The 27,870-nt window shown below is 42.3% G+C and overlaps 1 protein-coding gene across 2 annotated transcripts in view; it reads right to left on the bottom strand.

Moving 5' to 3' along the window:
• The window catches only part of SMURF1 (SMAD specific E3 ubiquitin protein ligase 1), a 102,353-nt gene that overhangs the window by 28,652 nt on the left and 45,831 nt on the right, over window positions 1-27,870 (bottom strand). For both annotated transcript variants that reach the window (XM_045821340.1, XM_045821350.1), the window contains exons 2-3: window positions 1,414-1,452; window positions 237-345 (exon numbers count right to left, since the gene is read on the bottom strand). In XM_045821340.1, the coding sequence (XP_045677296.1) occupies window positions 237-345; window positions 1,414-1,452 (148 nt within the window). The remainder of the gene's footprint in view (window positions 1-236; window positions 346-1,413; window positions 1,453-27,870) is intronic.

Below are 27,870 nucleotides of genomic sequence, written 5' to 3'. Positions count from 1 at the left end.
CCGGAAAGTTGCAGAAGATCACAATTACAGAGGCAAACCATAACCATCTGTAAGTGTCAAACCCAAGAACTTCCAAGTACATGAATTCTAAAAAGCAGGTAGTATTTACTTGGCCATCTGTTTTTGTGATCAATAACAAGTTGGAAATCCTTTTTTAAAAAAAGGAAATGCTTATCTTAAAAGTCAGATACCGACTTCCCTGCCACCCCTGATGGCTCACAGAATGTGCCACTCACAGATCGTAGTGCTGGTTCCACTTGGGGTCCAGCGTGTTCTTCACAGTGTCCGTCGAGTGGCACTGCCCGGATCCGTCCACCACAACCTTCGCGAAGGGGTCAGGGAGTCCTGGAGAAGAGGGGACAGCCATGCCCACATGACACCACAGACCTGCCCACGAGATGCCAGAGCACAGTCTTGCAGGCGGACGGGGCTTCACCGTCCTCCACGCTGGTAAAGAAGATAATCCTGGTAGATTTCTTCCTTCTAATTTAAGGACGTTTTGATCTATTTAGCTTTCTAAGAAAGGCAACCCAGTGTGACATCGCTCTCAGAGTCTTAGAGGCTGGAAAAGAAAACTGGGCTTAAAGAAAACCATGTAAATAGGCGTACATTCCATTCCCATTTCTGATCATCACTAAGTGTGGCTGATTAAATGGAGGACAAGGTGTCTACAATTAACTGTGTTTATACTCTCTAAAAAAGTCCTACTTAGAAATCTTGTTTACGGACTTTGTCTATTTTATCTCTGGAAGCAAGTATTAAATTAAGTTCCTAAATGAATCAGATGGTTTATAAGGTCAGAGAGAGGGCAAAACAGGGTTTCAGAGACAGACCTGGATGGGAGCCACGGCTGCAGAGCTCCTAGCTACCTGAATGAAGCCTGGGAGCCTTGGTCCCTTTGTCTTAAAGTGCGAGTAAGAACTCGGCAGTGCTCTTCGAGGATCGGGACAAGGGTGAATTCCAAGCTGCTGCACCCACTTGAGAGTAGGCACAAGTCTTGAGTTTAGGGATGATTCCTCTCTCTAGAAAAGGATCCTCTATTTTTTTACAATTCCTTTAATTACCAGGCTTATTTAAAAATGTGATTTAATTCATAAAATTTGGCCAACAATTTTATTACACCCAGCTATTTTATAGAAGTGCCCCATCTGTATTTGAGCTGAGAACACGATCCAGCACATGGCCATGTATTAATGGGCAGACAGAGAAAACAGGGCGTGGCCGAAGCAGGGATGGGCGAGACAGTTTCTCCCATGTGGGCTACACATTCTTGCCTGGAACTGTAGTCCACTGGGAACAAAGTGTGACAGGCAGAAGTCTAGGAGAACACACCCTATTGTTTTTGACAAGTTTAAAGTTCAGAAATACGTGAAAATAGTAATACTGTAAGAGCAAAAATAGGTGTTTACTTACTGAAGAAGTCTTTCTTTGCAAGGTTCTTGGCACATAATACTAAAAACAAACAAAAATGCTAGGGTTAGCATTTATGGACAAGATTTTCACCACAGTTAGCTGCTATGGACTAAACTGTGTCCCCCTCCCTCCCAATGCACATGTTGAAGCTCTATCCAGTGTGATGGGACTTAGAGGTAGGGGGCTTTGTGAGGCGCGTAGGTTTCAATGAGGTCCTGAGAGTGGGTCTTTAAAAGACCAGACCACAGAGCTCGCTCTCACTCAGCCCTCCCTGTGAGGGGATGCTGCAAGGAGGGCGTCTGCAGGCCAGGGAGAGGCCCCTCACAGAGAACCAGCTCTGCTGGCTCCTTGATCTTAGGCTTTCCGGCCTCCAGAACTGTGAGACATAAACAAATGTTTATTGTTTAAGCCATCTAGTCTATGGTATTTTGTTATAGCTGCCCAAGCTGAGCGAGACAATAGTCTACATTTACAACGGAAAAAAATTTTAAAAATTACCTTTGTTAATGATTGTCCTTTAAATTTAGTACTACATTAAACAAAAAATTGTCAAGTAACTAAAAAGTGTTTTCTCCTCCAGCCAAGAATCAACTATAGCAATCAAAATGTTTTAGTTCAAACTTAAAATCTTACTTAAAGATGTACAGATTTATTAATATGCTCTTATAAATGCTTAAATGCAAATTCAAATTAAGTCCTACAGTATTTACCTTTTTAGCTACTGTTTTTCTTTGAAATATTTTATTTATTTATTTTTAGAGAGGGGAAGGGACAGGAAAAGAGAGGGAGAGAAACATTAATGTATGGTTGCCTCTCATGTGCCCCCTACTGGGAACTTGGCCCACAACCCAGGCATGTGCCCTGACTGGGAATCCAACTGGCGATCCTTTAGTTCACAGGCCAGCACTCAATCCACAGAGCCACACCAGCCAGGGCCTTTTAGCTTTTGTCAACAACAAAAAAGAAATTAGCACTTTTCATATTCCAATAAATTATACAATTTTATAAATGAAAATAAGCTTTGGTATGTTGGGCCATTACCAGGTGTGAAAAACAAATGACAGCATGTATGCTGAGAATTTAGCAAAATGTTGGCATACAGAAAGGATGCAATAAATGCTATTATTATTCTCTTATTCATGAGGTGATATCAATTCCTGTTAAGAAATTCTGTCAGCAAATCCATTACATGATTAAAGCTACTAAGTCAAGGGAATATACTCCAATATCTCTTTTACACTGCTTCACAAATTTTGCTAACTTTTAAAGAAAAACATGTTTTGTTATGACTTTTAAATATGTTATTTAGAAAATATATTCATATAATACATACTGTTCTGCAACTTTTTCACTTAGTACATTTTTATATAATAATAGCTTTATCAAGATATAATTCATATAACACAAAATTCATCTACTTAATACATATAATTCAATGGTTTTTAGTATACTCACAGGGTTGAACAACCATCACCACAGTCAATTTTAGAACTTTTTCATCATCCCCCAAAGAAATCATCCCATGCCCATTAGCAGCCAAAATCATTTCCCCTCCAATCCCGCCCATCCAAGGCAGTCCCTGATCTACTGTACTTTGGGTCTCTGTGGACTTGCCTATTCTGAACCTTTCATATATAACCAATGGGACCAGAGAGTGTATGGTATTTTGTGACTGCCTTCTTTCACTTAGCATGTTTTTAAAGTTCATCCATGTTGTAGTATGAATCCCTGCCTTTTCATAACTGAGTAACATTCCACTGTATGAATATACCACATTTTCTTTATCGATTTACCAATGGGCGGGCATTAGGGTTGTTGCTGTCTTTGGATGCCTTGTACAAGCTGTTGTGCAGACAGTTTGCTCTCTCTTACAAAACTTACAAACCCAAGTGCAGAGCAGAGGAGCGATGCTAAGATAGCCCCTCAGCACTGAGGGGCCGTCAGAGTCCCGCAGCCTCTGCACCATGTGCGTCTCCACCTGCAGCGCAGAGTGTTCTAATTTCCCCGAATCCTCGACCAACACTTGTTATTATAACATCTGTCTCTGGTTTTATGTCTGTGGTTTTAACTTGCATTTCTCCAAAGACTCTGAGCATCTTTTCATGAGTTATACTGTTCTGAAGAAATTTCTATTTAGATGTTTTTGCCTATTTTAATTGATTTGCCTTTTTATGTAAAGACAAAATATACTTATCAGATTTACAAATATCCTCCCATTCTGTGAGTTGTCTTTTCACTTCCTCGTTGAAGTCCAATTTATCTATTTTCTTTAGTTGTTTGTGCTTTGGTGTCATGTCTAAAAAGGGTTTTTGCCTCCTATAGGAGGCAAAATTTCTTCTTAGAATTTTATGCTTTTAGCTTTTTTATACTTTCAGCTACTCAAACTACTCTTAAATTACTGTTACATTACTCTTAAACATTTATTTAGGTCTGTGATCTATTTTGAGTTCATTTTTGTGTGTAAGGTGAGAGGGGGTCCAAATTCATTCCTTTGCAGGTAAACAGATATGCAATTGTACCAGTACCATTTGTTGAAAAGGCTATTCTTTCCCCATTGATCTGACATGCTTGCTGAAAAACAATTCACTGTAAATGTGAGAGTTTGACTCTCTAGTCCATCCTCCTGATCTCCCTGTCTCTCCCTGTGCCATGACCACACTGTCCTGATTACTGTCCTAGTCTGTTCAGGCTGCTGTAACAGAATACTGTAGACTGGGCGGCTTACAAATAACACACATTTATCTCCCAGTGGGGGACGGTGAGAGTCCAAGATCAGGGTGCATGGCCGGGTGGGGGTCTCTTCCAGACTGCAGGCTGCTCGCTGTGCACTCACACAGCAGGCAGACGGGCTAGGGATCTCCCCGGAGTCTCATAGAGCATCAGGGTTCTGCCCTCAGGACTTAAACACACCCCAAAGTCTCACCTACCTACTAATACCATCACCTCTAGGGGCTAGGATTTCAACATACAAACTGGGGGGTGGGGAACACACAAACATTCAGACCATAACAGTTACCATAGTTTTGTAGTAAGTTTTTAAAGTAGGAAGCATGAGTCCTCTTTGTTCTTTTTCAGGACCATTTTGGCTATTCTGGATCTGTTAAATTATCACATGAATTTTAGGTTCGAGTTGCTGGATTTTCATAGGAATTTTACTGAATTTGTAGGTGAATTTGGGGATTATTGCCATCTTAACAATACTAAATTTTCAAATCTATGAACATGCAATGTCTTCCCATTTATTATACTTCCTTTATTAAACGTATTCCTTAGTATTTTTTTCCTTTTGATGTTATTGCAAATGAAACTGTTTTCTAAATTTTACTTTTAGATTGTTTGCTTCTAGTGCACAAAAATACAACTGATTTTTGTATATTCAACTTGTATCTTGCAACTTTGTTGAACTTATTTATTGGCTCTAATACTTTCTTTGTGTTCTTTTGAATTTTCTATATATAAGATCACATCAGCTTACAGACAGAAGTATCTCTATTTGGGATACTTGTCCTTTTCAACCTCGATGCCTTTTCTCTTTCTCACCTGACTGCTCGGCACCTCCAGTAACCATGCTGAAGAGAGGGGTGGGTGTTCTTGTCTTGCTCCCAGTTGTGGGGGCAAAGCATTTTAGTCTTTCAACCACTGAGCATGATGTTAGCTGTGGGTTTTTCACAGATGCTGCTTATCAGATGTGGAAGTTTTTTTTTGGCTGTTTCTGGTTTGTTGAATGTTTCTATCATAAAGGGGTGTTAGCTTTTGTCAAATGCTTTTTTCCTGCATCTATTGAAATGATAATTTGATGTTTGGCTTTTATTTACTGATGTAGTCGTTAATTTATTTTCACATGTTAAACCAACTCTGTAGTCTGCAATAAATTCCGCTTGGTAACGGTGCATCACTCTTCACATGCTGCTGTACTCAGTTTGCTAATATTTTGTCGAGGAATATGTTTGTCTGTATAAGAGATATTCATCTGTAGGGGTTTTGTGTATCAGGATGATACAGATTTCATAAAATGAGCTGGTAAGTATTCCTTCTGGTTTTATTTATCTAGCTATCTAGCTATCTATCTATCTGTCAGGGCGGGGGGAAAAGTTTGTGAAGAAATGATATTCAGTCTTGTTTAATGTTTTATAGAATTCACCAGTAAGTCATCTAGGCCTGGTCTTTTTTAGGGGGGTGGGGAGTGTTTTTCAATTAGTAATTGAATTTCTGTACTATTTTATAGGTCTGTAAGATTTTCCATTTCTTCTTGAATCAGTTTTGGTAATCTGTGCCTTTCTAGAAACCTGCTGATTTCACCTAAGTTATCAATTTGTTGGCATACAGTTGTTTATGTATAGTATTCCGTGATGATCCTTTTCAGTTCTGTAGAGTCAAGAGTAACATTTCCTATTCATCGTAGTGTCTATACACTTCTTTTCCAACGTAAACACACTATATGTGCACATACACACCTATTCACATACACATACACACATTCTTCAGTCTTTTTTGTAGATAGACCATAATTTGTTACAGCTTCTGATGCTGTTTTATTTTGCTTCTCTAATTAGAAAAGTAACAACAGACTTGCAAAAATGACAACTGGGAAACATGTAAGTACGAAACACACGTCCCAAAAACCTCACCCCTGCTCTCTGTCTAGCATTTCCCTGGCTAGTCACTCTTGCTCATTTTTCCCACTGAACTTTAGAACCCTTGTGAGCAAGTTAACAAAAAAACTTCATAGATTTGAGGGGCATTTACCTCTTTACAATATTGTGCATTCCCGTTCTTGAATGTAGTACATTTATCCATTTATTAAATTTTTCGTTAATGCCCCTGAGTAAGGTTTTGAAGTATTTCATAAAAGTTTTCCACATCTCTAACTGGTTTACTCTGGAATGTTTTGTTCTGTGTTACTATTGTGAACAGCAATGTCCCTATATTTGAATAAAGAAAAGCTTTTCCTCACATTAATTGTAACTCGGCCATCTCTTTCAGCTCTCCTCAAACAGACCTGCAATGTTGTTCCCTTCCCCTTCCCTCCCTTTCCCACAGCTTCAGATGCCTAGAGGCCCTCCTATCAACCTCAAACTGTCCAAAACTGAGTTGAAACCTTGCCACTCAGCCTCAAAATCCGGTCCTGCCCCAGCATCCTTCACTTCAGAAGCATCAGCAGCACCCCTCACTACACAGCCGAAATCGGCGTTGTGCTCATACTTCTCGGCCTCTCACATGTGCTGGCTTTCTGCCATCTCCACCTGTGTTCAAGCTCCCAATATTAGCTATCACAAGTACTTTTTAAAATGTAAACCCCGTGCCTGGTTCCTTTTAAAAATTCCACAGTGGTTTCCCATCACTAAATTCCAGACTCTCCAGACTCAACTACGCACCAGCTCCAGGCCCCAGTTTTTTGAAGGCACTGCCGCCAGCCTGCTTCTGGTGGCAAGAATTCTCATCATGTCTCAAAAAGATTCATCTCTGTTCATATTTACAGGACCGGCAATGTTTTCATTTAAGGCTCATTCCAGTGGAATTTGGTTATATCACAAGGTAGAGAAAGCCTCAATAGTGTCAGCACAAAGAGAATTTTGCCTAAACTTTGTGCCAAGATCATTTAGGGTCATATTGATTCTAGTTTAATTAATGGCATATGATTTCTCCTGCTAGACAGTTTTGTGACATTGAGATAGAGTTCTCTTTGTCCACTCTAACAGATGCAGCGATAAAAGATAGTGTATCACACAGCATAAACACCCACACTACTGAATCTACCACTCATTTTCAAACAAATATGTTATACACCAATTATGAATCAGGTCCTGGGGATACGACAATGAACAAAAGAGACATTTACAGAAAATGAAGCTGTTTCCAGGGTGGACCGCCGCATGGCTGCTTCAACTCCACTCAGAAGTGCCCCTCTACTCTGGAGTCATTCCTCTCACATCCCATAATTTCCTAATCACGTGCCAGAGTTTCCTAATGTTGGGGATCAAGTAAGAGCATATTATATAATGTGCATTTAGCATCTCCACATACAAGGAAGGGCAGTGTTTTGCTAACTTGTGCCTTCCATTAGCAAGGCATGCTTCCTTGCCAGGTTCCTGACAAAAGCATGGATCCCCCTAAAACCATTTGTGGCTGTAATTTTTATTCCTCTCTCTTCTTGTATTTATATGTATCACCAAGTCCTATCTTTTCTTTCTTCTAAAAGGCTCTTGACCTTGTGCTTTCCCCGACTTTTGTGCCCATTCTATTCTTGGCCTCACCCATTCGCAGCTAATCTAAGAGAAACAGTGCCCTCCCTTGCTAACTTGTACCAAACAGTCAGCCACCAGATCCATCTTTGGCCATGACAATTTCGCGCTCAGGCTCAAAAACTTCAATGGCTCTGTATTGTATTTTACTACAAATGTAAGTTTCTCCTTGGTTTTAAACTGTCCCATTCTCTAGTGTCACTTTTATCTCACTCTATTCTTCTAAGTATAGTTCAGTTCATTAGCCCCTCCTCTGGGCCCCAACCACTCCAACCTCTAGGCAACTCCTCTCGCTACTCAATCCACTTCACAGCCTGTTTCTTTTTTAGTCTCTCTCCATCGTGGTCCAGGTGAGGCTTCCTCAGTGCAGCCTCACGCAGGCCAATATTTCCCAAACCCCGCTCTGGGCTAACATTTCCACTAGTGCCAGAATTAAAAAAATAAGAACAATGTAGTGGGTTTTTCATGAAACTAAACTAATTAATTTAAAACATTTTTGCTTTGGTGTTAAGTCTTTTCTCTTCTTTTCATGTTAAAATATTTCTTTAACAAAATGAAGTTTAAAAATTCATAGTTTCCACAATGACTTTGCAAAATCAGAGGTGTGTAATTTTATGTCGATAGCCACATTCACAGAAAGGTTCTGACTGGCCCAGGACTTGCCACTCTTCACTACGAGCGATCTGATCCCTCCCGACTCCTGACTTGCAGAGCCCTGCGGGCTGAGGATGCAGGACCCACTGCAGGACAGCTCTGCTCCCCCAGCCCTGAAGGGGCAGCCCCACCTCCACCCCTCAGACTTGGCTTCATGAACCAGACACCACGCCAAAGACAGTAACAGTGATGAAAACACAGAAAATTAAGCTGTCTCAATCATTTAAAACATCTAACTAAAATGTCCATTTATTAGAAAGTACAACAGAATACCCGGGCGGCTGCCCACATACGAACGCACAGAATGGAGGGTGCTGGCAGCCCGCCTTCTCTAACTTGTACATCTGAGACACAACTTTCTATCTACTTGGGCGAAAATTCTTTACGTTACAAAAGGGATAAAAAGAGAAACCTGTTAAAGGCAGAGGCAGGTGTGCTGGTCGGTGGTCTCGCTAGCACATGGGCCTCTGGGCCCTGGACCGGGTCACCGATCTGGCAGTGCTCAGGCCAGTGCAGGAAACCCTCAGCTTTGCCATAAGAGGGAAGAGTGAATCCCATTTCAGTGACAGCAACAGACACAAGATCTTTACATCCATTCAGAATAGACTCGCCTCCAATATTTGCTTAACGCAGTAACTGTTCCCAACCCTCCTCAGTAAGTTTGTACACAACACAAGGCACACACGGCTCACTCTCCCAACACCATTACGTAAGAAAACGGTTTCTCCTCTGCAGGGAAAATTGTCTATGTTAGCAAAACACATTTTAGCAACCAGCAGCTGCCCCCACTGGCTTAGGGGGCGGGGACTCTGGTAAACTGACAACTCTTACAAAGGTTTTCCAAAGACGTCACTGCTTAAAATAAGTCTTACAGCTTCATTTTCTATAAATGTATTGAATTAATTAAAAAATAAACAAAAAAACTGACTTCCTTTGAACTCAGTATGACAGAGATCAGCTCATATGCCCAAACCCTGGAGGATGAGGCAGGGTCCCCAGGAGGCAGGGGCTGGCTCCCAGGACTAGAGGAGGATCCTGCTCCCCTGCTTGTCCCCCTGGGTCCCCACCAGCCACGAACACTAACGCCATTCTTGTGACTTTAGAATGTCAGGGTTTTGCACACGTTTCCTTACTTAGTCTGACCTGAAGAGGCGAGTGGACACACAGGGCAGGCATTACTTTCCCCCACTTCGTTGGTGAAATTATTACAACCCAGACTCAGTAGCCCTGCTGCTTGCCCCTTCTCCCCCGTCTCATGTTACACTGTCACAGCAGCATCACAGCTGTTATCAGGGTTTGAAATATTTATATGCTGCTTCATGTCGCCTCTCCCCTACAAAAATGTCCGCCAGCACAAGGACTGTGTCTTCTGTGTTCCTGGCTGTATCCCGGCGGGGGGCGCGGGATGGTGCTCACAGAGGTTATTTTAAAAATACTTTCTGAATAAATGAACTGGGTATGAACCTTTTTTTCCTTCTTAACTAACTTCTCACTAGAACATAAGCAGCAAGAAGACAGAGACCATTCTTCCAAATGATTATGTTCCCAGCATGGAGCACAGGAACGAAATGTGCAGAAATAAAGAAGTGCTTGAATGAAGGAACGAGATCGTTTTCTAGAGCCCCTGCCACACAGCGTGCCTGACTGCGGTCCCACGCCGCTCCGGGGGCCAGGGGCCTGCAGCTTTGTGCACACAGTCGCCTCCCGGTCTTGTTCTTCAAAGGAGTTATGCTGCCCCTCGTGGTGGGGTCAGTGACATTCGGCTGACACTAAGAAAACAAATGTCCTGCTGCGACTTCAACCAAACTCGACAGTGTAGTGAGGGCGAACTATAGTCTGTGTCAGAAAAGCAAGTCAAGCCCAGCAGGCGTTTGGAGACTTCTGTGTGAACAAAGCCCTTGTTAATGAACAGTCGTTTGTACATCTAGAGGATGGTTTCCGAGGACTGATTAGGCTACTACATTTCAAGAAAATGAATAACTAAGGGACATATGTAATTAAAAAATATGTTTATTGACTTTAGAAAGAGGAAGAAACACGGGGAGAGAAACTTCAATGTGAGAAACACCAATCGGTTGCCTCTCATATGCACCCCAACCGGGGATTGAACCCGTAACCTTTCAGTGTACAGGAATGACACTCCAACCAACTGAACCACCTGGCCAGGGCCAATTTTTATATTTTAATCTTAGATGTTGCTTTTCTTGACACCCTGGGTGTGCCCTGCAGAACCTGCAGGGTCAATTTCTTTCTCCCAGGGTGAAGAAAGAAGGCCTCACAGAAAGTGACTTCCTGTCGTTTGACTTCTTCCCAAGTAGTAGAGGCCAGATACCTCTGCCCTGGAAGATAAGAAATGTGTCTCATTTCAAGTCTGTCTCTGAGTAACTTTTATCTCCAGATCATGTCTCTGTCTTAAATAAACTGAGTGGGATGCTCTGCCATCATGTGAGAGGGACAAGCGCACCAGGAGGCTGGCTGGTGCTGCAGGTGGGAGGAAGTGCCTCTCCCCACCTGAGGACACAGAAAAGTCACATTTCCTTCAGAGAAAGTTTTATCTAAGTGTTTAAAGTGGCATTCCAAAAGTAATTTTGGTGAGCCAGCCTGGAGAAGACACTGGAGCGGTAAGCCCCCTTTGCTGCTCTGACACCCGGCATGCCCTTTTCCATTGCCACCTATTCTGTTTCAGTGAGCCTGGTGTTCCCTGATGGAAGGTCAATCGCTAAATTGCAGGCACAGGTTGGGCAGTTAAAATCCACAAGGGCGCCCGCCGCTTGAAGACACCTGTGATAGGATAACTTGGGTGGGGAACAGAGTTAGCCTTAGTCCCCGCCAGGTACAAGAAAATGTCCGCACAACGGTCAGGCACACTGTGAAAACCACAAGACACTGCCCCACCCCACGGCCGCTCCCTCAATAGGCACAGTCAGACCTGCCATACGGAATATCAGTCACCACCTCGCCTGCACTATGACTTCCTTTTGCAGTCTCCTGATCAGGCTCACAGATAGTCTTTTATGCTTGTTCTCCCCAACTGACTTTTGGCCTTTATACCTTCACTCGTACCCCACTTGCCTTTTGTGTACGAAGGATTCCTGCTGTCTTTGCACAAAGATATCTACCTTGGGGTCATTGATAGTCCCATCGCTAAGTACAGTTGCAGGAACGAGCCACTCCCATCTTTGGCACGTGTATACTATCATTGTAAGCAGCAACATCACTCAGAACCGCACAACAGGTGCCTGCTGGTCATTTGTTACTAGAATGGCCGTGTGGAGCCACTCTTACCTAATTAATTGAATTTGGAATTCTAAGGTGGTTTACTTGCCCCTATAAGGGTATTTTAATTTCCCCTCTCAATCCATTGTCCCTCTATGAGATCCACCTCCAGTATGAAGGGTGGTGGTTTAGGCATCTCTTGAGGTCCTTTCTGGGAAATTCCAGACTCAGGTACAATTTCTTAAAGCTCTGGAAAATTAGGTAGAATACTTGAGGGTCTTCTTTGTGATGTGGAAGAGTCATTTTATAACAAGATCATCTTGGTGCTCCTCTTTATGGTTTATAGGGCCAGAAATTATTTTTCTAGTAAGACACTTCCTTTGCCCCAGATCTGAAAGCTCACAGGAAAATGAGGATCCCCATAGATGGAGAGTACAGAAATGGAAATGTACTCAGGCCACAAGGGTAGAATCTGGGATTGTCAGGATTATAGGCAATTGCTCAAGAATGCTGGATGGTTCCTTCCCAATAGTTCTTTGCAGCCTGGACACTCAGTATAGGACCATGAATCCTGCAAATGGTGTCCAGGGAACTTAAAACCTCTGAATTAAACAAAGAGAAAGAAACAAAAGTAGACTGTGGTGATCCTCTCAAGTCTTTTAGATTTCTGCCGGCCGACACTCACTAGGATTTCTTTCGCCAGAGACGTCTGGTAGTTCGGTGGGATCCCAGGGGACGCCCTGTGGCCCACTAGGAAACCTCCTGAGGCAAGCAAAGAGGGACGCCTCTAGACTGCAAAGGAGTATCTTTGTGTTGTTTTTTTTCTTCTCTTTAGATCACTGCAGTCGAGATGGGAACCACACTTGCCATCCCTTCTAAATCACCATTGGGTTGCATTCTTAGCAACTGGGATAAATTTAACCCAAAAATTTTAAGAAAGGAAGAGTTTAGTTCCCTTTTGTAACACTGTTTGGCTCCAATATAAATTAGGGGATGGAGAGATATGGCCTGAGAATGGGAGCAGGAATTATAATACTATCCTACAGCTAGATCTATTCTGCCGGAGGGAAGGCAAATGGTCTGCAATTCTTTATGTGCAGGCATTTATGGCTCTGTACCAAGATCCCTCATTTTGCTCCAGCCCCACCCAGACAGAACCTACAGGCCCAAGTGTTGATCAATTAGAGGATACCCTCCTTAGTTCCTCACCTGTCTCTCAGGGGAGATTAAGGGAACCCCAGAGTTCTGAAGTCTCTGCTCCTACCTTAGAGGGAGTGACCTCTCCACCACCTTGTGCTCTGGACAACCTAAAGCCACCAGCTGAGGAAAAACTCAGCCCCACAGGACATACTTAAATGGAAATGTGAAAGTTTTGGAAAGAAGTTATGTGGTATTAATGGAAAGTATAAGGCATGGAGATGCATCTTGGTGGATATCAGAAGGAAAAGGATTTTCCTTCACACTTTGTATTTTTCTCCCTACCTGATCCCTCCAGAATTTGGCATTCTGAAGTAGTAAGTGATGACATAAGGTTTCTTTGCATAAATCCAATAAGACCATTCATTAATAGTGGTTTTGTTAACCGAGACTTTGATTGGAATGTCACGCCTGAAGGAGGCATGTCTGGGTTCTGGTTGTCACTAGAAAACCCGGAGGAACTGGGATTGACTTGTGAAGCTAGCACAAGCCCATGAGAAAAGCCTGGTACTTTGGTTGGTTGTGCAGTTCATGGCAGTCTTTCCAGGGAAGGAACGAAGATTGCTTTCCTGAAAGATGGCTAAAAAGGAACCTGTAGGCACAATGGAAGCCTCAAGGCTTTGAGTGAAACAACTGGTACAGGCAAAGCCAGATGACAGATGTGTGGCTCTGCTTCTGTGCCCCGAGGGGCGGACTGAAAAGTCAATCTAAAGATTCCCTATGTGAGTTACAGCAAAGCAGACTTAAAGATCATAGATGATCCAGGCTGCTCTTGGTGTGTTTATGCAAACAAACAGGCAAAATTAAAAGCTGGATTCAATGTAGTCCCTTCAATGACAATGAGGGTGACCTTAGAGAGAAAGATCATGGTTCAAGGAAGATCACAATGCCCAATATTGGATATGAGAATGGCGCGGCTAACTGACTTGAAAGTTTGTTTTCATTTAGAAGTTGAAACTGGGTTTGTAATATCACCAAAAACATTCAATATACAGGCACGAGGGACCTGCCAAATTGCCACTATTAGATGTCATTGCAGCAAAGGCCTTGCAACTGGATGTCTTCCCAAATGACAGTCTCACAGGCACAGGGACTGGCTTGGGGATTGTTGTGTGAATTGACATGTGTGTTCTTCCTTCTGTTTTCATAGGGCATATGCCTATGACCTCATTACCTGAGTGGTTGGTTGCAATATAAACCTCACTTAAGGAGCCCATCTTCATCATCACCCCTTGAGACTCAATGGTTTGGCTAAACCAAGTGGTTGGGTTGGTGAAAGGTTGGGGCAGTCTGTGGGCTTCACCTTGAACTAATTTTCCCTTTTCTGTCCTAATGGCTTGGACAGAAAGGGCCCAGAAATCTGAAAGGAGGGAAATCCTGAAATATTCCCCTCAGCCTGAGCTAAGTATAGTGGGCCACAAGGGCTTTGGATAGGTGTAACATGCCTTGTACACCTTCCTCCAGAGAAGCCATTTTTTTTAACCTAAGTCCCTGCCTTTGTCATTTAGTGGTCATGATTGAATTGTGCCTTCCAACTCTCTTGCCAAATGTGTCACCTTTGGAATATGATGAGGATGCCAATTGTCCAGTAATGCCAGCCTTTGGACATTGAGCCTGCAAGTTCCTGGTGTCAGCCCAATGACCTGGATTCAGTAAGATCCTTCCCCTCACAGGGACACCCTCTATGCTGCACCCCCCAACTCTTTCAGGGAACCCCTGACCCAAGGATAGGTAGGATGACATCCATGTCCAGCCAGAAGTAGCTAGAAGAAGATGAGACCTTTGCCCATTGTCCCTTTATATGATTATAAAGTTGTATATCTGAGAGGGGGGATTTGTAGGAGGGTGCAGCCAGGGAGCCCCCAAAAGAAGAATTTGTAATGGGGTCCAGAACTCAAGGTGTCCAGGAAATATTAGAAAGATGTATAGGATGTCCTCACCCTCCACCACAGGTGTGAGTTGGGGGAAGAGACACATGGAGCAAGGCCATTGAGAGCTGTTTTGCATAGCAACAGCTTTGCAGCTAACCTTGGGAGTGGTCATTTAACACATCTATAACCTTTAACTGGTTGCATAGATATGTTAAATAGCTGTGGCCATGCTCTGAGCCTGGGGGATGGAAGGAACTTCCCCCCAAAATGTAACTGGAAGCAACTCCCCCTAGTTACAGTGCCTGCGTGAGAGCTTGGAGATGATTGGCTCCATGACATGGGGCCACCCTGCATAGACTCATGATGGCAGCCCAGTAAAGCTGGAAGGATATTTAAACCCAGACTCAGCAGCCATTGAGGAGAGGACCACGTGGCTGCAGCCATGTAAGGAGAACTACGCACTTTTGGCCAGAGTGGGGAGACTCGCCCCCCGCCCCCCGAAGCCATGAGAGAACCACCAGGAGGCTTCAGGTGGAGATCCCAGCAACGCAGCTGATGGTGCTGGAAATCGAGGGAGGCCTCCTAGCCGACACGGATTACTGGGAAGAACCAGGGACTGCCTGAGCCACGGACTTCTATTTCTTTTTCTGAGATACAGTACCCCAGACTAGGCAAAGGGGGGAAGAAAGGACTGTGTGTGTTTGTGGGTGCTTTAAGGGACTTTGGGATTTTGATGAAGACATTAAGTCATTACTCTTAAGTCTGTATAACTTGAATAAATAACTCCTTTCCTTTTCACCAATCTCTAACATGGAGAGCTATAATTCTCCGGTGAAGGGAAAGGTGAACCTAGTACAAGGGGACCCCAGGAGAAATGGGGATCAATTCGGTAGCATTGTGGGCCCCTCTTCCCTGGTGGTCAATCAGGGAAAATCACAGGAGACACTTGTGCAGTAGCTTTAAAGTAATACAATTATTTGTACATGCACAGTAAAGCCCACCAAAACTAGCCAGGAAGGATCCGCCCTATAAGAATAGAGTCCCTCCAGCCCATGAGTTCAATCTCTGCTTGGAGTTGGCCTGCTCCCATGTTCATTGCTATAAACTCTAGGTGTTCAGTTCAATTCTTTGTCCTCAATCACTAAGAACCTGGTTACCTGTGCCCACCTGTGACAGTAACCCATTCCTAGCTCAGTTAATTATCAATGTTTTCTCCCTAAACATGTTTATTTTTCTGTTCAAATGCCCTATTCAAATGGCTTACACAAAGACAATGCTTATAAACTCTGACCTTCAAACCCAGATGTCTATCTAGTGTCTCTTCTCCTGAAGAGCATGTGGTGATTTCACAACCAGGGGCCAAGGAGCAGTTTGCAACTGGAGCTTCTAAAAGCACCCTGGAAAGCAGGCTGTCCCCCAGGCGACCATCTGACCAGGATCTCTGACCAAACATTTGATGAAAGCCATAGGTAGAACACAGTAGACAGTTTGGAAGGACGGGAAACTTTAAAAATACAATCTATTTCCCTTTAGTATAACTAATAACAGCTTCTAAAATTTACCAAATATTTGTACAAGGTGATCAATTAGGCACTAAGCTAAGTATCTGACATGAATAATTACATTTATTCAATATCACAATCCCATGCAATAGTTATTATTATATGTTCATTTTCCTGATGAAAAAGCCGAGGCTTTAAAAGATCATAGAACTTGACCAACCAAAGTCAGAGTCAGTAAAAGCCACTGCTTCTTACCAGTGAACCCATTTATCCATTTAAACATTTCTGATTGCCCACCATGGGCCAAATCCTGCTCCAAGCTCTGAGGATTCCAGAACAGCAAAAAAAGGTTGCTTGTCCTAAGATATTTCCTATGCCCGAGGGTTTGACTTTTAAGGAAAACAAACTAAGATCATCTTTAGAAAAAAAAATTTTTAAGCATTTGCTTTAAATTGACTTTTCAAACTTTGACTATTTTCCTAAGGTTATATGGTATAAGATAAAACTCAACTTTGTCAGGAAAGACATGAATTTTAACCAGAAGCCTGTCATTAAACAAACTGCATTTGACTGTTGCCCTAAAAGGAAACTGAATGAACTCCATTAGCGGGAGATAATCCAGGGTTTACAGGAAGGAGGACCAACCAAATACCCTCCCTACCTGACTCCTGAAGGCCCATTCACAGAACATGAAGCTGTGCTCCTCTGAGGAGGCCATTTCCATGAGGTGACAACTGCTGAGGGCAGAAGGGAAAGGCCGCCGGGGGGCTCTGGGGAGGAAGCGAATGAGTCTACAACCTGATAATCAGCCCAGACCTAAAGCAAAGAGACAAGGACCAAAAGTGTAACAGGGTGCAGAACTCAGGGTGTCCAGGAAATATTAGAAAATATATATATATATATATATATATATATATATGATGTCCTCACCCCCACCAGTCTCAGCTGGGGGATGGGACACATGAAATAGGGCCACTGAGAGCTGTTTTGCATAGCAACAGCTTTTCAGCTAACCTCTGGCATGGTCATTTAACATATCTATAACCTTTAACTGGTTCCATGGATATGTTAAACAGCTGTGGCCATGCTTTGAGCAAGGGGGATGGGAGTGACTTCTACCCAATATGTAACTGGGAGGCAACTCCCCCTGGTTACAGCACCTGCGTGAGAGTTTGGGGATGACTGGCTCCACACCATGGGGCCACGCCTGCCTGAATTTACTATGGCAGCCCAGAAAAGCTAGAAGAATGCAGGAATGTGGGCAGGTATAACTGATTGTGGGAGGAGTTGGAAATGGGGCTGCAGAGGAAAATTGGCACTGGGATTTAAATCCAGGCATGGCAGCCATGCCAGGTTGGGACCATACAGCTTCGGGGTGCTCCCTTTTGCCACGTGGCTTAAGAAGCAGGAAAGACCTCACCTGGAAGAAAAGGGGTGAAAGGACTCTTGCTGGTGGGCCATGAGAAGGTGCCACATGGTTTTGGATTAACTGGAGATCGTGGCGATGACACAGTTGATGGTGCCAGAACCGAGAGGCTGACTGAGCCACGGACTTCTACTTCTTTTCCTGAGATACAGTACCCCGGACTGGGCAGAGGGATAAGGAAGGACTATGTGCATTTGTGGGTATTCTAAAGGACTTTAGTATTTTAATGAAGACATTAAGTCATTACTCCAAGTCTGTATATCACTTTGAATAAACAATTCCTTTCCTTTTCACCAATCGCTGGCATTGAGAGAAGCCTTTCCCTGATGACGGGCAAGGCGAACCTACTACAGGGGGTCCATTCGGTAACAGTATATCGTTCACCCGCCCCAGAGTCTGTTCTACAACAAAAGTAATACTAAATAGTAAGAGAAAGTTCTGTCAACATTTTCTTTCAGGTACTGAGCTGACAAACGAGGCTTTATTAATTTGATGCATTACAAAAACACAACAGAAAACCCAAAGGAGAGGACAAAATTTAGCAAGGTAATGTAGCCAGTGGAACTGAGGCTCTTTCATGGGATCCCAAGGAAAGCATTTCATGGATCAATGCATGGGAGATGGTGGTGTGGCAAGATTTATTTGGGTAGAATTGAAAGGTTGTCCCTGTGTCCCATCTCCGTCCATCCTGCCATGGAAAAAGTCCAACTGTGTCTTCAGCAAGGTCAAAACAAAGGCCAGTGTCAGGAGTTTGTGTCATAGTAAAGCTCAGTCCTTTGGAGCCCAGGCAGCAGCTAGGCTGTCTCCGTCCTCATCCAGGTAGCTTAGTGCTATTCCCGACTGTGACTGCTCTAGCCAGGCCCCCGCCTGCAGCCTGCATTTGGAGTCCCAGTGGTTTCTAGGGCCACATGGTTACGGGGAGAATGTGTGAATGAATGGGGCAAGCACAGGTTCCTGGCAGGAGGGTGGAGGGGTAGGAAGTGGCAGAGGGGAAGGGTATGAGCAAGCACTAGCACATTCCTTTATTAAACTGGGTTATATTATCTTGGCCTTGGGATGGACCAGGTAGTCTTCCTAATAACCAATCAACTTCCCAAGCTTTAGTGGGTTTCTGATGGCTCTATCCACTAGCCAATTGATCCCTTCCCCAGGTTAGACTGACAGGCCTCTCTGGTTAAGCACCTCCCCTTGTAGCCATTTTGACTTCTATTGTGCATGTGCGTACTGTACCTCTCCTTCCTCCCCCTTCCCCCAGTCCAATAATCTGGTACCAGAGGGTAGGCAGTGCTCCTGGGAAGATTCCCTGTCTGCTCCCAGGATTAAGTCTCCTGGCGGCAGTTCCCTTGGGTGGTGAATGAATCTGTAAAATCTATAGCTTCCTGGTGAAGCAAGCAGGCTTCAGCTCCTTGGTTGATTATGTTCAACAATGTTCAATTCCCTTTGCTCCTTTCCTTTAGTAATAAGTAGCTAAATACCTATGGTAACAGTAACACACTGTAAATATACACATGCATGATTATTAAAACCCCATATTACACAATTTTCATAATACACAATTTTCAACTGGTGTGCTGCAATACTTTTTAAAACATGCAATACCTGACTATTTAGTCAGGAACACTGATCTCTTTTCCCTTAGGCTGTCAAATAAATGAATGACAACAGCCAACACAACAATAGCTGTTCAGTGTGAACGAATCAAAATTGTATCTATTTTTTTGGGCAGATGGACAAAAATGTATTTTTTGGTATGGCACAGGATTTTAGTAATTAGTTTATGTGTGCCATGAGATGAAAAAGGCTGAAAGTCACTGTTCTAGAAAAGTCCCTTATATTTCTTTCCTATTTATCAAATTATAGTGCTAGGTTCTATAGAACCAAAGTATTTAAAGGTATTATTTTGCATGATCTTATCATAAACTCTTTTGTAATTACTTAGCTAATCATTACTCACATCATGGTGTAAAAGTCAGAGTAAAATCACTACGCTCAATTTAGTTGAGAAAAGCAGAAGCTCAGGAAGTTGAAAAGCTTGCCCAAGGTGACCCAGTGGAGTTGAGATGGGAGACAAGAACCCGACACCAACACCACAGAGCTCACTGAATTATGTCCTGTATTAAGACAACTGTCAAAATGAAAGTTTGTAAAACATTAAAAATTCCAAACCATCGTGCCCAACACTGGATTCACAAAATTGTTTAAATTAAAAAGAAAATCAAACATAACTCAGAAAGTCCACCCTTAGGTATGTAATCAACAGAAACGCACACATATGCATGTTAACCATACAGCTGAGTGGTTACAGTGGCACTGTTAGGAACAGCCAAAGACCAAGAACCACTGAGATGCCCGTCAACAGCACAATAATGAAGCTGTGGTGCTCACAGAATGGAATATTATACAGCAATGAGAAAAACAAACTACAACCACACACAAAATTATGAATGAATCTCACAAACATGGTATTCAATGAAAGACACACAGTATGTTGCATTACAGCATTGATGTAAAGCACAAAAGCAACTCTAATGATGCTGCTGAGTTCGGGCACAACTGCCCTTCCGCAGGACAAGGTCACGACTGGAGGAGAGCATGCGGAAGGTCTGGGGAACTGGCAAGGCTCTGATTCTTGATTAGTGCTGTCAGACTGCAAGAATTCAGTGAGTTATGCACTCAAATATTTTTAAATCATAAAAATCAACAGAACAGAACAGAAATACAAATATAGATACAAAGTATGAGATCAATTGATTTTCATCAAAGGTCCCAGAATAATTCAGTAAGAAATAAAATAGCTTTTTTTAGACTGTAAAATAAAATATCTAGTTCAAATAATGAGATATATTGGGAGGGGGACCTTAACTCTCACCTTACAACACACAACAACTGACTTGAAACGGTGCACAAACACACATAAGCATCATTAAGAAAATGAAATGGCAAGAGAAAATTCCCACAGTTAGGAGAAAAATCCTATACATACATATATATATGTGTGTATATATATATATTTTTGACATATGACTCATGCAGAATGTATGAAGATTTAAATCATACTATAACATTATATATTGATTACATAACTGTACTATAAAATTATATTTTAATTATATAAATTAAATTACTAAACATTTTAAATGGGCACAGACTCTGACATGTCTTTGTGCCCATTTGAAGACATCAAATGGCCAGCAAGCAAATGAAAACATGCTTAACACCACTAATCACCAGTGAAATGCAATGAAAACCACAAAAGGTACCACTGCACACCCACTAGAGTAGCTCGACTGAAAAAGACGGACAATACAGAGTGTGGGTGAGGATGTGAAGGAACTACAACTCTCACACATCACTGGTCAAAGTATAAAATAGGATAGCCACTTTGGAGAATTATTTAGGAGACATCTAGCCTACGACCTAGTAATTGTAGGTTTTCATTCAAAGAAAACACGTGTTCACACAAAAAAAGATGTGTTCATGAAAACTGACAGATTTCTTCACAATAGCCAAAAATGAACATCAACAAGTAAATGAACCAAAAAAATGGTGGTGTATTCCCACAATGAATACATGACAGTAATAAAAAAAAGAATGAGCTATTGATACATGCAAAAACATGGGTAAACCTCAGAAATATAAGAAACACTTAAGAACACTTACTATGTGATAGCATGTATACGAAACTTCAGGCGAAATTCATCATTATAAAAGCGAGCTGCTGCCTGACAGAGTCCAGGAGCTACGTGGGGAGACTGACTGCAAAAGGCCATCAGCAGCTTTCTGGAGTGATGGAAATGTTTTACGTCTTAACTGGGGTGGTGGGAACATGAGTATCATACATTTGTTACAACTCACTGAACTATACACTTAAAATGAGTGCACTTTATTTTTATTTAAAATTTTTCCTTACATTGTTGATTTTAGAGAGACATAGAAAAGGACAGAAGGAAGGAGAGAGCAAAACATCCATTTGTTGTTTCACTTATCTGCATTCACTGATTGATTCTTGTATGTGCCCTGACTAGGGATCGAACCCACAACCTTGGTGTATCCAGATGATGCTCTAACCAACTGAGCTACCCACCCAGAGCCATGAGTACATTTAATTATAGGTAAATTATGTTTCAATAAATCTGCACTCTAAACTTTCTACAAAAAATGAGTACATAAATACTATACATAAGGAAAAATGAAATCTTTAAAGCTAACAACCAGTGACAACATCAACACCTGTACCGACAGCAAGGGCTCTTCCTACGACTCTCAGCACGAGCACTGCGGCGACTGCCACCCTCCACTCTTCACTCTGATTATTAATGCACCGTGATTTCAAAGGGCTGTAAACCAAGGGCCTTTCCCAAGCTGGTACACAAAGATGATAGGGGAGGCCCTGGCTAGTGTGGTTCAGTGGATTCAGTGCCACCCTGTGAACCAAAGTGTCACCTGTTCGATTCCCAGTCAGGGCACAGGCCTGGGTTGCGGGCCAGGTCCACGGGGGGGGGGGCCGCACATAAGAGGCAACTGCATATTGATGTTTCCCTCTGTCTCTTTCTCCCTCCCTTCCCCTCTCTAAAAATAAGTAAAATCTTTTTTAAAAAGCTTGGAAAAAAGATATTAGGGGAGATAAAAGCAAATGGGGAAAGGACAGCACTAAAGTCAGGAACACCATAAAAATATAAAGCTTTGGAGACTGTCCTGCAGATGAATTTTCAACAGTTAATTCACAAACAAAACAATTTTCACAGAGCCCCGAAAGGCTTCATTCTATTATTCCGCTCCCTGCTCTGCTTCCTGAAATCTTGTGGCTTTTTGCTTCTTTCTCTTAGGAAAAACTGGCAGCACACATTGCCCACACTCCCACCTGGAGTAAAAACAACAGGTTATTGAGCTGCCAGACTGACAGAACAGTCTGGGACGTGGGCAGCGGTTTCTTAGATGCAGCATCAAAAGTATAAGTAACAAAAGAAAAAAAATAGATAAATTGGACTTCACCAAAATTAGAAGCTTTTCTGTTTCAAAAAATACTATCAAGAAAGTGAAAAGACAGCTCTGAATGGTGTGGCCTGGTGGGTTGGATGTTGTCCTGAAACAAACTGGAAGGTCACAGGTTCAATTCCCAGTCAGGCCACATGCCTGGGTCGTAGGCCAGGTCCCTGGTTGGGGGTGTGTAAGAGGCAACCAATTAATGTTTATCTCGTGTACTGATGTTTCTTTCCCTCCCTTCCTCTCTTTCTAAAATTAAATAAATAAAATCTTCTTAAAAAAGGAAGTGACAAAGATAAACTACAGAATGGGATAAGATCTCTGTAAATCAAATACCTGCAAAATCTGATAAAGGACTTGTATCCAGACTTTATAAAGAACACTTGCAAACTAACACTAGGAAGACAAATAACCTAGTTAAAAAATGAATAAGGAATCTCAACAGATATTTTTTCAAAGAAGATACAGAAATGGCCAACATGTCTCTAAGTAATGCTCAACATCATTAGCTATCAGAGAGACGCAAATAAGAACTATAAGGAGATACCACTTCTCACCCACTGGGATGGCTAAAATGAAAAAGACGGACAAATGTAAGTATTGGCAAGGACGTGGGGAATGTGTAAAATGGTTCAGTCACTTTGGAAAACAGGTTAGCAGGCCCTCAAATGTTAAGCATAGAATTGCCATATGAATCAGCAATTCCACTCCCAGGTATACTCAAGAGAGCTGAAAAGAAAACCCTGCACACCAATGATACAGGCTACAGCAGGAATGCACCCAGAATGTAAAATGCTAAATGAAAGAAGCCAAATACAAAGAGTACAGGCTGCGTGTGATTCTATTTACAGGAAATCTCCAGAACAGACGAGTCTGTGGCTAAGGACTGAATGTTTGTACCCCTCAAAATTCGTATGTTAAACCCTGACACCCAGTGTGATGGTACACAGAAGTGAGGCCTTCAGGAGGTGATCTGGTCATGGCTGGAACCTTGATGAATTACTAGCGCCCTGTTAAAAAGGGACCCCAGAGAGCTTGCTGGCTTCTTCAGAGGTGTGAGGACACAGTGAGAAGAGCACCGTCTAAGAATGGAGAAGCAAGCCCTCACCAGACACTTAACTGAGCCAGCACCTAGACCTTTGACTCCCAGCCCTCGCCACCATGAGAAGTTAAGTGTCTGTTGTTTAGAATGCACTCAGTCTGTGGCATTTTGCTGTAGTGGCCCAAACAAATCCATAAGACATCTACTGAGACAGAAAATAGACTGGGGACAGGAGGTTAGGTTAGTTTAGACTGGGGATGCAGGGAATAGGAGTGACTGCCAACAGATGTGGGGTTTATTCTGAGAGTGATGAATGAAAATACCCTGAAATCAGATGGTGATGGATATACAACTGTGTGAGTAGACTAACAAAACTGAACTGTACATTTTCATGGGTAAAGTTTATGGTTTAATACTTACATCTGAAGCAAAAAATAAAGTGCAACAGTGATTTGAAGACTAATATGAGTGGCGTTTGCTTTTCATAAGACAAATCCTTTCTTCTTAGTGACTTACAGGTCATTGTTTAAAACGTCATGCTGTTTGGAATAAAACGTGTTAAATATATTCTTTAAACAGAAAAAAGAAAATAATGAGTATCTACTACAAAAGGAGCAGAAAATGTAGTGCCTATCCCAAAGAGTTTATAGTTTAATTTGACAAACAAAATGTGTCCACGAGGAAACCAAACGGCAGTGCCAAGCAGATCACTCCTGCTGACCACACTCAGACCACACTCAGCGCCCCCTCCGGGCACGTCGTGCAGCGTCGCCAGAACTGCTGCCATTGCTCTACATCAGGGGCTCTGTGTCGTGTCTGAGTTCCTACAATGGGCTTGGGAATCTCCTTTCTAATTCATTTTACTTATGAAATAATTACTTGTTGGACCAATGAATGAAACTCTTCATTTTGTAACTCCCCTCCACATAAACCTCTGAGCTCAGCACCACTTACAAAATGAAATATAAACTCCTCCCTGCTCCGAGACTGTATACACACAATAACCTCAATGGACAAACTTCTTAGGGACTCATGAAGTACAAAAAACATATCCCCCCAACACCATCCTGGCTTTTGACCACTGTATCATTTATTTATATGGATGTTAATACAAACACGATTTGGTGAAATCCATGCAATGCATCCTCACCAAACTTGAACCAGATGTGAAAACTAGTCATTCCACAGGAACAAACACATGAAGCATTCCGATCAAATTGCTATGTTGTCGTCTATTGAAAAATATTTGCAGACTACAAGCAGAAAATGATAGAAAGCTTCCATGTGCCTCCCCGAGGGTTTGGACCTTCACAACACTGCTCAGTCCTGACTCAGAAACATCCCGATGCCATCACTGGGAGGGGAGAGGGGGAAGTGCCTCTGGTCACAAAGGCTTTTGTGACCAAATGCTCTCGAGACCTGGGATGGCTCCCAGTTCGCCCCACTGACAAACTCCAGCTGTGAGAGTGTGCGAAGCCCTTCTCCAACGCCACCCAAAGGACCCACCTTCAAAAGAAGACTGAAACAAATAACACTCCTAAGTTAAGCCATTTGGAGTACTTGAGAAACAAAGAGTTTTCACAAAAGGCTAACTTTCCTGTAGCTATAAGGATTTATGAGGGTCCAAAATACATACAGGAAGGCAATTATAAGTGCCATTCTTTACCAGTCCAGTTTTGGGGAGCTGGGAGGACGCCCAGCAGAAGTTGGTCTGATCCCAAAGAGTCTCAAATCCATCCCCTTGCTCAAATACAATACAAGTGTTCCTGGCCAAGTTCCTACTCCAGCTAAACCCTGACTATGGCCTCTATTCTTTCTAGCCACCCTGGCTTCTACTGAAACCTAAATTATAAATATTTATGACTTTGCATTTCAAGGCTTGTCACTTGGATCACTCTGGGCTCGACCTCTGACTTGATTTCTCCCACTCCAGGCAGCAAGTACAACCTCTGTCCTTCACAACCCATTCCTCTTTGCCTAACCACCTTGTGTCTTCACCTGGAGGTCTAGATCTCAACTGGATTGTTGGGGACCGGAAGCCATATACAATCTTTCTTCACTACACCGAGCCAAAAGATTTTGAAATTACAGAGTCCTGGGTCCAAACTCCAGCTCAGCTACTAGACAGGTAACAGAGCAAATGACTCACTCTCTCTGGGCCTCCCTTTTCTCATCTGTACCACAGAGGCAGTGCTCCTTAGCTTCCAGGGCTATCATGAGCATCAAAATAGGTGCTCAGGAAAGACAGTCCTTGTGATTAACTTATCTGGATAATGACTACTAACACCACTATCACTCATCAAGAATGTCTGGCAATGTGACGGCCACTTTACTCATTTAAATTCACAGACTTCAGTATATAATATGTACCCTCATTTTACAAACATGGGTACAGATATAGAGAGGTTAAGTAATTTGCTTAAGATAACATGACTATTTAGTGGTGGGTTCAGGTCTCCAATCCTAGTCATTCAAGTACAGCTGATCCTCATTATTCGTGGACTCCGTATTGATGAGTTTGCCTACTTGTTAAAATTTACTTGTAACCCCAAAATCAATACTTGGTGGCACTTTTCCCTGGTCATTTACAAACACGTGCAGAGCATCAAGAAACAAATCACCCACTGTGCACATTTTCGGCTATGGTCCAACAAGGTGACATTCTGCCTCATTGTTTCAAATCTCATATTACAAACACATGTGCTTTCTGAGGTCTCCTTAGAGCCACCTTTTTCAATTTTTGGTTCTTTGCTGGTGCTATTGCTATTGAAACAGCCCTAAAGTATAGAGTTGAAGTACAATCTACTCTTCCTAAAATCAAGAACGCTTTGATGTGCCTTACGAAAAAAATACATGTGTTAGATATGGTTTGTTCAGACATGACTTACAGTATGTTGGCCGTGAGTTAGATGTTAATGAACCGACAATATCTATTAAATGGGATGTCTTTAAACAGAAGCACACATGAAACAAGCTTATGTATTGATCAGCTGACGAAAATGCGGCCAGAGGCTCACAGGAACCAAACCCTGTATTCACTGGGAGCAATGGTTCAGAATTCACTGATTCGGTGTTTGTGAGGACTTTATAGAACACAGCTGCTCTGAATAACAAGAATCCAATGCAGAGTTGTCTTTCTGCTCACAGGCGGGTCTGGTACTATCCATCCCTCAGGTACTACGCAGACTCACACCGAACCTTTACATTCCCATAGCCCACCGCACAGTACCCATCAGACAGAGGAGAAGGGACAAGAGCAGAATGAAGAAAAGATGCAACAAATGTGGTGTTCCCATGATCTTACACATGGCAGCTCAAAAAAGAAGAGCAATGCAAGCTCTGCACTGAAAACTCTCTGCTCCTTCCTACTTCCAGAATTATAAAAAACTTTGGTGATCTCTGAAATCCTTAGACTAGAAAACATTCCAAAAAATGAATTACAAATTAATGAATCAAATTCAAAGCTGCCTCAGCCTGGACTCATGAAGACTGTCAGGTTTCCTTTTCCCTCGTTTCAAAGCCCCTCTCCGACTACTCTGAGCTCTAGCCCTAGGCAGTAGCTGAGGATATAGACAGTCTTAGTACCACAAAGATTTATGGTGTCATGTCCTGGTAAACAAAAATTCACCTGGTATTTACTGGCCAGAATTCAGTAAAGTGCAACATAACAACCCTATACTGACATTAAGTTAATTAAATTGCCAGAATCCTAGAGAAATGCTAGCCAAATCCTGATTTTTCGCAGTTTCATTTCTAAAATTCTCATGCAAAAATCATGTTAAGTGAACCTAAATGTAGTTTATGATTTCATCTCTCTTCACATAACTACTCTTTAAGACATTTTCTTTATTTAGAAAAATTAATCTACTCCAAAGTGTACTGTCCTACATATACACTCTTCTGTACGTATACCTCAATTTAAAAAGAGCCAAGTATATATCTCCAAGTTAAACTGAGATAAACCAATTTTTAATTATGAACTGATTACAAATAATTTGCTGAACTAAAAGCTTTGCAGTCCAAATATTAAAGTTCTGATAAACATATTTTCTGTGCTGTAATTCATTAATTTGATTTTCAAAAATGACAGAAAACAAAAGTCCAATTGTAAGTTTCACTAATAGCTCATTAAACTCTATGCACAAGATTAAAAATACCTAGAAGATAGAAGTTATTTGGAACCATATATGAACTATTTCAAAATGGAAATCTAACAGCTATTAGGATGGGAGGCCTGGCATGAAGACAAGGGGAGGACTGACAACCTCTCAATGCCAAGGCCTCAGCCACACCAGAGGCTGAAAGGACCATGGAAGACATCTGT

Source organism: Phyllostomus hastatus, unplaced genomic scaffold (genome assembly GCF_019186645.2).
Source record: "Phyllostomus hastatus isolate PE091 unplaced genomic scaffold, TTU_PhHast_1.1 phas_contig_150, whole genome shotgun sequence".
In the NCBI taxonomy this organism is placed as follows: Eukaryota; Metazoa; Chordata; class Mammalia; order Chiroptera; family Phyllostomidae; genus Phyllostomus; species Phyllostomus hastatus.
This window is presented reverse-complemented; position numbering and strand designations above follow the sequence as displayed.